The sequence below is a fragment of the Octopus bimaculoides genome, chromosome 5 (genome assembly GCF_046866305.1).
Source record: "Octopus bimaculoides isolate indiv1 chromosome 5, ASM4686630v1, whole genome shotgun sequence".
Lineage (NCBI taxonomy): Eukaryota > Metazoa > Mollusca > Cephalopoda > Octopoda > Octopodidae > Octopus > Octopus bimaculoides.
Window position 1 is genome coordinate 8,263,331 of NC_142932.1, and position 12,500 is coordinate 8,275,830.

Sequence of the window (12,500 nt, forward strand, 5' to 3'; positions counted from 1 at the left end):
TCACAGAGTGAAACAGTTGTAAATCTATAGTGCATATATATATATATATATAGCCTTTTTTATGCCTTTTCTTGTGTGTACATGAACAGTGATATTCCATGCTTAGAAACAGTAATGATGTTGATATTTGGTATAGATATTATAACCAATCACTCTGATTTAGAAAACCTCTAGAAAAACAGGTAAGGGTTGGCAGCAGGAAGAGCATCTAGTCATAAAAACTCCACTGTCCAACTTATGTTATTATGGAAAAATAGATGTAGAACAAAAGAATGAACTAAAAGCTGAGTGTAACAGGGAGAAATAGAAAGAAGACATTGCTAATATAGTATCTTTTACAAGTGTTTCTGCAACAGCAATGATTTCATTCCTACTCTGCTTACTTGGTTAATCGAGAACTGTTGTATTTTGGCATTTACTACTGATAAATATTTTTTCTACTCTAGGCACAAGGCCTGAAATTTGGGGGGAGGGGGCCAGTCGATTAGATCGACCTCAGTACACAACTGGTACTTAATTTATCAACCCCGAAAAGATGAAAAGCAAAGTCAACTGCTGATAAATATTGATTTCAAATTTTGGTACAAGGCCAGCAATTTCTGGGGAGGGGAAAAGTTGATAACATTGACCCCAGTGTTCAACTGGTACTTATTTTATCAACACCGAAAGGATGAAAGGCAAAGTCAGCTTCAGTGGAATTTGAACTCAGAACACGAAGGGAGATGAAATACCACTAGGCATTTTGCCCAGCACACTAACAATCCTTATTGCTGATAAATATTAAAATTGCAGTTTAGGAGAACAATTTCATGGTCTTGTTTTAAAAACATTAAGAATGTAGGCTGTCTGTTACAAATGGAAATCATTTCTATGTAATCTTGATCCTGTATCACATTTTTGATTAATCTCTCCTTTTAATTTTTTCTTTATATTTTTATTTTAGTTTTGTGCCTTTCAAACTGATTCACTATCTTTAATTTAATGCATTAGCATTTAAACAATTAACTAATTGATTGCTTGATCAACCATTCAGTCAATCAATCAATCAACTAGGTTGGCCAAAGTCCTGTCTTTGCCATTCTTGAGGTCATCAATGACATGCCCTCTCTACTCCGGGTCAGCTCATCTGAATGGTGATGAAAGGTCTTTGCCAAACCCAACTGACTGACTGATTGACCAAATGATTAATCAAACAATCGATTAGTTAAATTTTAACAAAATTAACTAATAAACAAAGTGCAATAGAATCAGTGTATATCTTTAATTTAATTTTTTCTTTTTCTTCCCCCTCAATGTAGATTCCAGCAGCCTACACACCCGGACATCCAGTGTCCAGAGCTTTGGTAGCATCTCCAGCACAAATTCAGCCTACTCTGTCTCGAGAACATCCTACTCAGGCGTGTCTCAGTCACCCAGCAGCTTGGTGCCACAGAGCCCTGACGACATCCCTCCTGTTGACCCCCATGCCTTAATGGATCTTGAGACTCAAGCCAAACAGGTGGCTGACCGTTTGGACCATATGATGTCTAGCCTCAAATCTAATCTTCATAAGGTAAGCACCACACTTGAACATAATTCCGTATAATGAAGACTGTTACTTTATCGCAATGTCTCATAAAAATTGTGATGGCACATGGCCTGATGATTTGGTTGTTGAACTTCTAATTGCAAAGTGATGGTTTCAGTTTCCTGACTAGGTGGCATGTTATGTCCTTCGGCAAGACACTTCATTTCATGTTGCTCCAGTTCACTTCGCTGAAAATGAGTTTCATCTGTTACAGAGTGGCACCCCGCACCAAAATCTTGTATATGTAAGCTGTCAACAGCCCTTGATGGTTACTGTGGTGCACCGGATGATGATGTCGTAGAATTAAGACGAAATCAAAACACCATTACAAAGTATCCTCCTCGCCATCACTTAAACATTTGTTTGGCATTAGGAAGTGCATCCAACTATAGAAATCATTGCCAAAGATGACACTGGAGCTCGATGTAGTCCTGCAGCTTACCGGTTCCCTGACGAGCCATCCAAACCCATGCCAGCATTGAAAGTGGACATTAAATGATGATAATGGTAATATTTCTCCATCATGCTGACATGGATTAGATGGGTATGAAATGCACCATATGGCCACTTCTCCTAATCCTGTTTCTTCATCTTCATAAGATCCAACCTCACAAATTCTTCCTATGTTTTTGGTCTACTCCCATGAGTAATGTGTACATCATCATCATCATCATCTTTAAATGTTTGTTTTCCATGCTGGCATGGGTTGGATGGTTTGACCAGAGCTGGCAAGCCTGAGGCCTGCACCAGGTTCCAGTCTGATTTGGCTTGGTTTCTGTGGCTGAATGCCTTTCCGAACACCAACCATTTTACAGTGTGTGCTGGGTGCTTTTAACATGGCACCAGCTATGTATCTGTCAGAATATTGGTTCCAAATTTTGGCAAAGAGCCAACAATTTCAAAGAAGGGGTAAGCTGATTACATTGACCCCAGTATTCAACTGATACTTATTTTATCAACCCTGGAAGGATGAATAGTGAAGTTGACCTCAGCAGAATTTGAACTCATATAAAGGCAGACAGAATCCCATTAAAAGACAGACGGAATCCCTGTATGCTAATGATTCTACCATCTCACTACCTTACTTGTCAAAATATTGCTCTTTGTTTTCTCCAACAGGTGTCATCATTTTGCATTATATATTCAAATTAGCACAGCTTCTCTTTCATGTATTTTTTTATGCCTTTTAATGCTCAATCACCCTCTCATTTTACTGAAACTATACTTTCCATTCAGGTTTGTTGCATGTATTATAGATTATGACCACTTAGTTTTCCCCCTGCCTTTACACATCTTCTATATTTAGTGCTATGAAGGTGCAGATCCTAATAGCCAGGGTGTTCAACTTTTGATAATAAGGTCAGGGTTTCAGTTCCAGAAATGGGTGGCACGTTGAGCAAAGTGCTTCATTTCACATTGCTACAGTCTAGTCAACTGCAAATGAACATCAGCTGGGTGCCGGCACAGTGCTCTCTCTCTCTCTCTCTCTCTATCTCTCTCTCTCTCTCTCTCTCTCTCTCTCTTTCTCTCTTTCTCCCTCTCTTTCTCTCTTTCTCCCTCTCTCTATCTCTCTCTCTCTCTCTCTCTCTCTCTCAGCTGTCATATTGTTGTTCCTTGGGTCAAGATGTGGATCCCAGAGAGTGTTTCCTATATCTCTCAAGAGGGATCCCAGAGAGTGTCTCCTAAATCTCTTTGCAACTATGTAGGATGAGATGACAGAGGACCAAGACCCATCCTCCACAGCAAAAGTGTTAAGGCCATATCCCTTGGTGGAGAGGATTTGACCAGCAAGAGTCCTATGCTGATGCCTTGTACAAAGTACTCACACACACATATATGATGGGCTGCTTTCAGTTTCCATCTATCAAATCCACTCACAAGGCCTTGGTCGACCCGAGGCTATAGTAGAAGACACTTGCCCAAGGTGCCACGCAGTGGGACTGAACCCGGAACCATGTGGTTGGTAAGCAAGCTACTTACCACATCATCATCATCATCATCGTTTAACGTCCGCTTTCCATGCTAGCATGGGTTGGACGATTTGACTGAGGACTGGTGAAACCGGATGGCAACACCAGGCTCCAATCTAATTTGGCAGAGTTTCTACAGCTGGATGCCCTTCCTAACGCCAACCACTCAGAGAGTGTAGTGGGTGCTTTTACGAGTCACCCGCACGAAAACGGCCATGCTCGAAATGGTGTCTTTTATGTGCCACCCGCACAAGCCAGTCCAGGGGCACTGGCAACGATCTCACTCGAAAATCCTACGGGAGCCAGTCAGGCGGTACTGGCAACAGCCACTCTTTTTTTTTTTCAACATTCTCCTCAATGAGACTATTTTTTCCTTTAATTAGTAAGTAGTTGGAGGGCGTGAAGCATTGCTAATGACATTTTATAGGTCCTCCCATATTTGGTAGATCACTGCAGTTGACATTTAATCTGAACTTTTGGTTAGTGTATCAGACAGGACTTTCTGAAGAAGAAGGCTCAGGATGTTACACTTCCTCATAACAAAATAATTTATTGTTTTGTATACTTTTTGTACATATTATTTACAGAGGCAGACCATTACTAAGTTTACTCAGATTCCACTTTTGTGTATTCTCTTTCTCTCTCTCATACACTTTACTTCTGCCTTGTTGACCTTTTCTGAAAAAAAACAAAAACATTCTTCAGTTCACACATCTAATGCTAGGGTTGTAACATCTTCATGTAACCATAAGGTGTACATGTTACTTTCTGAAAGCAAACAGCCGCATATGTATAATCAAGTGTATATCTTACTTTTCCATTTCCTGTTTGTATGCGATAGTGGAAGTATAAAAGATGGAATGACCAAATTAATTTAGCAACAGACAACAAATCAAGAAAGTGTCTGCTTATGTCCTCTCTACTGTCAAGAATTGCATCTTTGGGGATTTATTGACTTGAAGTAGTTTTTGTTCAATTATTCCTATGGGTAAACCTATCTGTAATAACCTTGAACCCTAACAGGTAATAGATTAACAAAATCAATAGAACATTGGACAGAATGTTTCATGATGCTTGTTCTGACTCACTATGCTCAGAGTTCAAACTCTACCAAGATCAGCTTTTCTTTTCATCATCATTATTACTATTATTTTAACGTCCCCTTTTGCATGCTTGCTTGGGTCAGATAGAGTTTATTGAGGCAGATTTTCTACTGCCAGATGCCTTTCCTATCACCAACCCTCACTTGTTTCCAAGCAAGGTAATATTTCACCATGGCCTTGTATGTTTTTCACAGTATTGGAAATGAATGACACTGCGTGTATGACAATAACATTCATTTACATCAATCACGTGTTATCAAGACAAGAAACATTCACTCTCACATACATGTATGTATGACACACATCATCATCATCGTTTAACGTCCGCTTTCCATGCTAGCATGGGTTGGACGATTTGACTGAGGACTGGTGAAACCGGATGGCAACACCAGGCTCCAATCTAATTTGGCAGAGTTTCTACAGCTGGATGCCCTTCCTAATGCCAACCACTCATATATGTAATGTGTGTGTGTGTGTGTGTGACAAGCTTCTTTCAGTTTCTGCCTAATAAATCCACTCATGAAGCAGTTGTCAGCCTGAAGCTATAATGATAGACACTTACCCAAGGTGCCATGCAGTGGGACTGAACCTGTAACCATGTAGTTGGGAAGCAAACTGCTGAACCACACAGCCACCAGTTTGATTAAGAAGAAAACGTATCACTCCAATGTGGTGTATTGGATAGGATGCCTTGCAGTATTCTATCTCCTTGTATTCTGAATTCAAATCCTTCCATGGCCTACTTGGATGCTAGGCTTAATCCATTTCTCAATTTAATACCACCACCACCATGCTTACCTTTAGCAAAGTCAACCTGTTGTGAATATTCAGGCCGGTCTCTGGCTCGAGGATATTTTCTCACCTTCTGACTAAAAGACAGAAAAAAAAATATCCAAATTGAAGTGGCTTTCCATTTGCTTAAAACTACAGAAACCCAAGGTGAATGCTAGGTTTTGTGGACACTTATGATCCAGACAGGATTAACTAACTCTTTGTCATAACCAAAATTTTAAAAAGCAGAAAAATGTTAAACAGGATTTTATGTTTTCTCTTCTCTTTTTCTATCTCTTGTAGATGTCTGCCTTGACCTCAGGGTGTTTGGATGCTTATAAAAAATCTGTTGATAGCACCTGTGATGCAGTTGATGCAAGTATCAAAGTGAGTTTATGTTGTTTTTTTTAATCATTTTAAATTCATGTTGTTGTTTAGGCCTGGATCAAAAGCATACCATGACCAAGCCATAATTTCTTTCCCTTGTGTTTACATTATCCTATTTGCTCTGCTACTTTGATATATATATATATATGGTTATATATATATATATATTATATCATCATCATCATCGTTTAACATCCGTTTTCCATGCTAGCATCGGTTGGACAGTTGGACTGAGGGCTGGCGAGCCAGAAGGCTGCACCAGGCTCCAATCGGATCTGGCAAAATCTCTATAGCTGGATGCCCTTCCTAATGCCAACCATTCCGAGAGTGTAGTGGGTGCCTTTTATGTGCCACCGGCATGAGGGCCAGTCAGGTGGTACTGGCATCGACCATGCTCAAATGGTACTTTTTACGTGCCACCGGCACAGGAGCCAGTCAGGCGACACTGGCAACAATCACACTCGAATGGTGCTTTTTACATGCCACAGGCACGGGAGCCAGTCAGTTGGCACTGGCAACAATCACACTCGAACAGTGCCTTTAACGTGCCACTGGCACGGGTGCCAGTCGGGCAGTACTGTCATCGGCCACAACAATGATTTCACTTGCCTCAACAGGTCTTCGCAAGCGCAGTTTATTACCCAATGATTGAAGAGTACTATTAAATGGGCTGGTTATGCTGCACTGGCATAGGCAGCATATATATATATATATATATATATACTAGCAATGCATCCCTGCGTTGCCTGGGTGTTATGACCTACAAGCACATTCTGTTATTTGCTCCTTTCTTGTGGGCAGAATCGGCACAGCTGATATATAGTTAATGGAATAATGGAAGTTATTGTTTGTTTAATAGTGAAGGGCAAGGTTACAATTTGCATGAAAGTACTATGTATTGTTTCATCATATAAAAGTGGGTTAGTACGATTTTGTCCAGAAATTACGTTTTCAATATCTACATTTCTCCCTATCCGCACTGCAATTTCTTACCTTACAACTTTTTCCGAATTTTTTTTTTTTTTTTTTTTTTTTTTTTTTCCCACATAGAAAAATACAGAGCTTACATATCTGGGAAACATATATATATATATATATATATACACACACACACACACACACACACACACACACACACACACACACATTTTTTATAGTTTAATTTTCCTTTAAGAAACATTCAATGCCCCTTCCTCCACCTACCAGCTTTCATAAAGCTAAAATCTCCCAATCTTCCGCTTTTGGCTGATGTTTCCCACATGCATAGAATTCTACTGAAATAGTAGACTTAAAAGATACCAGAACACCACTAGAAAACCTGATATGCTAGAAACAACAGGTAAATGACATTATATCTGAAGAAACTTCCCCGTTTTTTTCAAAAAGTTAAAAGTGAAACATTGGGAGTGTGTAGCTTTTTGAAAGTGGTGAGGTGATGGGAAAAATTCTTTAAAATGAGTACTTTGTTTTTTCTCCATGTATTACCAAGAATAAAAATTTGAAAATCATAAAAAATTAATTTGGTGTGGAGAGGGAGAAAATTAAAATATTGAGAAAGTATTTTGTGGGTAAAATTATAATCTCCTCTATCGCAAATATAGGAATCGGAAGAAATTTAGGAAAAAAAATAGGGAGGAGGGGAATGGAAATGTCACCACAGACATGCTAGAAAGAAGAGATAAAGAACAGGATTTCTGGGAAAACTTTCTGGAGTTCAAAATATGAAAATGAAACCATTAAAGTGAAAGTATCTGTCATTACAGTATGGAAATGTGATTGTTTCAGTTTTGATACTGAAAGAATTTTCTTTTACTGTCAGTGTTTTTCCTTCCTTTCTTTTTGTATTTGTTGTTGGATCGTTCGTAAAGGTTCAGAAGAGAAAGTAGGAGTTGAGAGGATTTGTAAAGGTAGTAGAAAGAGGAAATTAGATTTTATTAGGGAAGAAAATTTTATTTTGTGTAGTTTAATGGATTTTATTCGTAATTGTGTGTTATTTTGATGGAAAAAATGACGCTGTGATGTAAGTTATGGTATTTAGAATATTAATTCCAATTCTTTCATTCAAGAAATTTGGAATTGTGTAAATGTATGAATTTTCAACATACACACACACACACACACACAGAGAAAAATCTGCCTTTTATAGATAAGATAAGAAAGCAAAAGAATTTTAGAGAAAACATCATCATCATCATCGTTTAACATCCACTCTCCATGTTGGCGTGGCTTGGATGGTTTGACAGGGAGCTGGATAGCCAGGAACTGTCCAGACTCCAACTGTTTGTTGTGGTATGGTTTTTATGGCTGGACGCCTTTCCTAACACCAATCACTTAGTGTGCTGGGTGCTTTTTACATGCCACTGGCACAGGTGCATTTACACAGCACCTGCATGGGTGCATTTATGAAGCACTGACATGGGTGCATTAACACAGCACTAGCACAGGTGCCTTTTAAGTGGCACCGGCACCTGAAAGTGCAAGCCTGTATGTGTGGAAGACGGTGATTTTACTTAACTTGACATATCAATTAAAGCAGATCGCCACATCTCCCGGTCCATTGTCATTTCCTCAATGCGGTCCAGTGTCCCAAGATCCTTACTCACCACTTCATCCCACATCTTCCTGGGTCTACCCCTTTCGCAGATACCCTCCACAATTAGAGCTCAGTACTTCTTTATGCAGTTGTCCTCACGAATAATTGTAATCAAAATCAACTGTAAAGACATAATGTTCTCAGATTTAAATATAAAGAAGTTATCTGAAAGAAAGTGCAGCTGTAGAAACATAAAGATATATAGGGGAATGACCAGAAGAAGCTTGAAAACTGGTGTAATCCATCAGCCATTCCAAATGTGCATATGTAAGTGCACTTGTATGCACTCCTGAGGTATCAATATTTTTGTGCTAAATTTTGCCAAGATGCTTCACTGGCTGCTTTGATTACTTTAAAAAAATTACTGAAAGTTAAGAAAAACTTGTTTGCATTTTATCATGAATAAGAAAGCAAAAAAATTTTAAAGAAAACATCATCATTTAGTATCTGCTGTCCATACTGGAATGAGTTGGATGGTTTGACATGGAGAATGCACAAACTATATTTGTGTATGCACACAACATACATATATGCCATGTAGCTATTGTAAAAGTCAATCACAAACAGTGTTAATGCTGTTCATTCAGAAAAATGTACCTAAATCATTCCTTAGTTTTATACCACCAACTGGTCTGATATTTTACCCTATGTCCACTTTGTTGCAAACATTACTATTAAGCTTTTGTTCTGCAGGTAACTGAGTATCATGAGCCACTGTTTCCTACTACAGTAATTGTTGTTCCATGGTTTTATGACTCAGTTGCTCTCATCCTGCAACAATCAGGGGTGTTGGCATTCCTTTTCTAACAAAACCATATAATAAGCAATGGACTTTAGCTTCAATTAGACAACCTTCAATTAATCCATATGACATTGTAGGGTAGGTATAAGAAGCTGGATCTGCTGGTTTGAACATAAAACTAGTAGGATACACGGGCTGGATATCATCAGTTTAAATGCTAAAAAGTTGAGCTAAATATGTAGTGTAAGCAGTAGCTCCTGAAGAATGACATCTTCATTCCGTGTTCAGTACCTAGTTTTATGTATTTCATTGGCTTTGCTAATGTTCTTGGCTGAGTCATTTATGTCATAACTTCTTTTCACTCTACCTTATGATGTCAATAGCATTGAGCACTTATTGGTTGATACTTTCTGACTTCTGTAAGTCATATGCTTCACTTATTGCAGGTTTCATTTGGTATATTTTATTCTTTTTTTTTTTTTAAAGTCATTTTTTAATGTTGGATTTTTTTTCTCTTTTCTAGTCAATGTATGCACTAATGGCAAAGTGTGAAGAACTAGGCAAATCAATGACTCCAATTTACCAACTGGCAAATCAAATGTATCCTTCAAACTAATCTGAAACGTTTACATATATGTTTGGACAGACAGACACTCACAACACACACACAACTCGCACACACCACACACACACACACACACACGTATGCATATTACTGTTGCATTTTGTTGAGTAAACAGCTTATGGTTAAAAAAAGTATGTGGTTTGCGTCTCATCACTATTACTGGGTTGTGTTGGTCAATGTCCAAGGTACATAACTTTTAATAAGCTCAGTAAAAGCTCAACTAACTTTGTCGTAAGTAGGTAGGTGCTATGAATGCTCAGTCCACCTCAGGAGACGGTTTGTGCTCTATACAATTTATTATTTGGTACAAAGCCTTTGGGTTGACATAGTCTATGCCTGATCTTTTATAGATTAGATTTCATTAGAACAAAACCATAATTTTTAAGACAAGATTAGCATTGTACTGTTTCTACCATATCACTCCTCTGAGCACCTTATTGTTAATGAGTGACTCCTTTAGCTTGAAGTACTGAGTTCATATTCTGCCTTGGATGTGGCTTGCAAGGAATAGACTCCTTCAGGCTAACTTACAATAAATACTTAGACAAAATATGTACAGGTATGGCTCTGTGGTAATTCAAGGTAATTCCTTATTAGGCATACCTTTGTGAAAGTCCTGTAGGCTACAGATTGTGTATGACTGGCTATCTGCTAGAAATAGCAGTCAAAACACCTTCGTATCACACTTTACTACAATTTTAGTTTCTGTAAAGTTTTGCCTTGGATAAACCAGTGGTGGAAGTGAGTTGGTCATTACTGAGTGCACAATGTCTTAATTTGTTGACAATTATACGAAATGGGAAAAGATATGAGAGAGAGAGAGAGAGTTGCTCTTGGTTCTGTTCATTTAGGGCTGACTCGACTTGGTGTTAAACCACAACCAGATCTGAGTAACTTGGGATTTTAAAGATAAACGGGAAAAATATAAGTTATGTATATTTATTTTATATTGTTGATGTCATAACAATTTTATAAACTTTTGAGAAAATGTAAAATAATTCTTGTTTTGGAAAAGTGGATCTCAAGCTATGTAATAACTACCTGTAAATATTGGGTTGAGAAACCTGAGGAGACTTGGGTTCATGACTCACAGACAGCCTTCGACTTTTTCTATCCAAAAGTGTTTCTCAGCCCAATATTTATATCTGTGGTTCTCGACCATTATTCTCACTTATGGACCCTTTTGATTCCTTCTTTGCTCTACTGGACCTCCATAGCCAGTCACTGTGTATTAAAAAACTCTTACTGCATTTTTATCATTAAGTAGGTGCAGGCATGGCTGTGTGGTAAGAAGCTTGCTTCCTAACCGCATGGTTCTGGGTTCAGTCTCACCATGTGGCACCTTGGGCAAGTGTCTCCTACTGTAGTATTGGGCTGAGCATAGCCTTGTGAGTGGATTTGGTAGACAGAAACTGAAGGAAGTCTGTCGTGTGTGTGTATATATGTATATATATATATATATATATATATATATATACACACACACACATGAAATCTTTCGAGCGGGATCGTGCCAGTGCCCATGGGCTGGCTCTTGTGCGGGTGACACATGAGGTTTCTCGAGCGAGATGAGCGTGGCCGTTGCCAGTACCGCCTGACTGGCTTTCGTGCGGGTGACACGTAAAAGCACCCACTACACTCTCTAAGTGGTTGGCATTAGGAAGGGCATCCAGCTGTAGAAACTCTGCCAAATCAGATTGGAGCCTGGTGTAGCCATCTGGTTTCACCAGTCCTCAGTCAAATCGTCCAACCCATGCTAGCATGGAAAGCGGACGTTAAACGACGACGACGACTTATGTGTGTGTCTTTGTGTCTGTATTTGTCCCACCACCATCGCTTGACAACCGATGTTGGTGTGTTTACGTCCCTGTAATTTAGCAGTTCAGCAAAGGGGTTTGACAGAATAAGTACTAGGCTTACAAACAATAAGTCCTGGGGTTGATTTCTTTGACTAAAAAATCCTTTAGGGTGATGCTCCAGCATGGCTGCAGTCAAATGACTGAAACAAGTAAAAACAATATTATAATGAATTGTATAAAAAAATTAAAATATTTTGTGTATTGTAGAAGTCTAATCAATTTATTGTACATAAATTTTAACAAGAAAATCTTATATGGAACCCCAGTTGAGACCACTGATTTATATGCTATTATATATAGCTTTGTATGCTTCAAGATCCACTATTTCAAAAAAAAAATTTTTTTTTTTTTTCTTTCCAAACTGTTATACTGTATTCCTTGACTCGTCGTCTCACAGAAAGGAGATAAAACGCTTATTGGATATCTTTGAAAACAAGCTTGTAGACAGATCCTGAGTTTTTCTTTGTTTTTTCACTTGTGTTGCCAGACACTGATAGTTGTTTTTTTTTTCTTTTTTTAACCACCAAAAGAAAAGAAAGACTGAAAGAAAAAGACAAAATGAAACTACAATACTACTACTACTACTACTATCTGTTACATCTGCTCAGTTAATACTTCCAGTTATCTCCACTTTCTTTTAGTTTTATATATACATATATATATGTTGATATTGAACAGTGAATGCTCAACACTTGCATTGGTGGATAAAAATTCTTTATTTATGGATTAAGGCTACCATTGGTTTCATGTTAAGAGAGAAATCCCTTAACAATTATCAAGCCTGCCATATGGCAACATTGGTGTTTGAACACCGATGTTCTCATATGGCAGGCTTGATAATTGTTAAGGGATTTCTGTTACATAAAACCAATGGTAGCCATAA

At 38.3% G+C, this 12,500-nt stretch overlaps 1 protein-coding gene across 1 annotated transcript in view; it reads left to right on the forward strand.

The window, feature by feature from the left end:
• The window catches only part of LOC106868315 (uncharacterized), a 31,075-nt gene that overhangs the window by 18,392 nt on the left and 183 nt on the right, over positions 1 to 12,500 (forward strand). The window contains exons 3-6 of the mRNA XM_014913506.3: positions 1,299 to 1,552; positions 5,715 to 5,798; positions 9,657 to 9,733; positions 12,015 to 12,500. The exon at positions 12,015 to 12,500 is cut by the window's right edge and continues 183 nt beyond it. Of these exons, the coding sequence (XP_014768992.1) occupies positions 1,299 to 1,552; positions 5,715 to 5,798; positions 9,657 to 9,733; positions 12,015 to 12,072 (473 nt within the window). The 3' untranslated portion in view covers positions 12,073 to 12,500. The remainder of the gene's footprint in view (positions 1 to 1,298; positions 1,553 to 5,714; positions 5,799 to 9,656; positions 9,734 to 12,014) is intronic.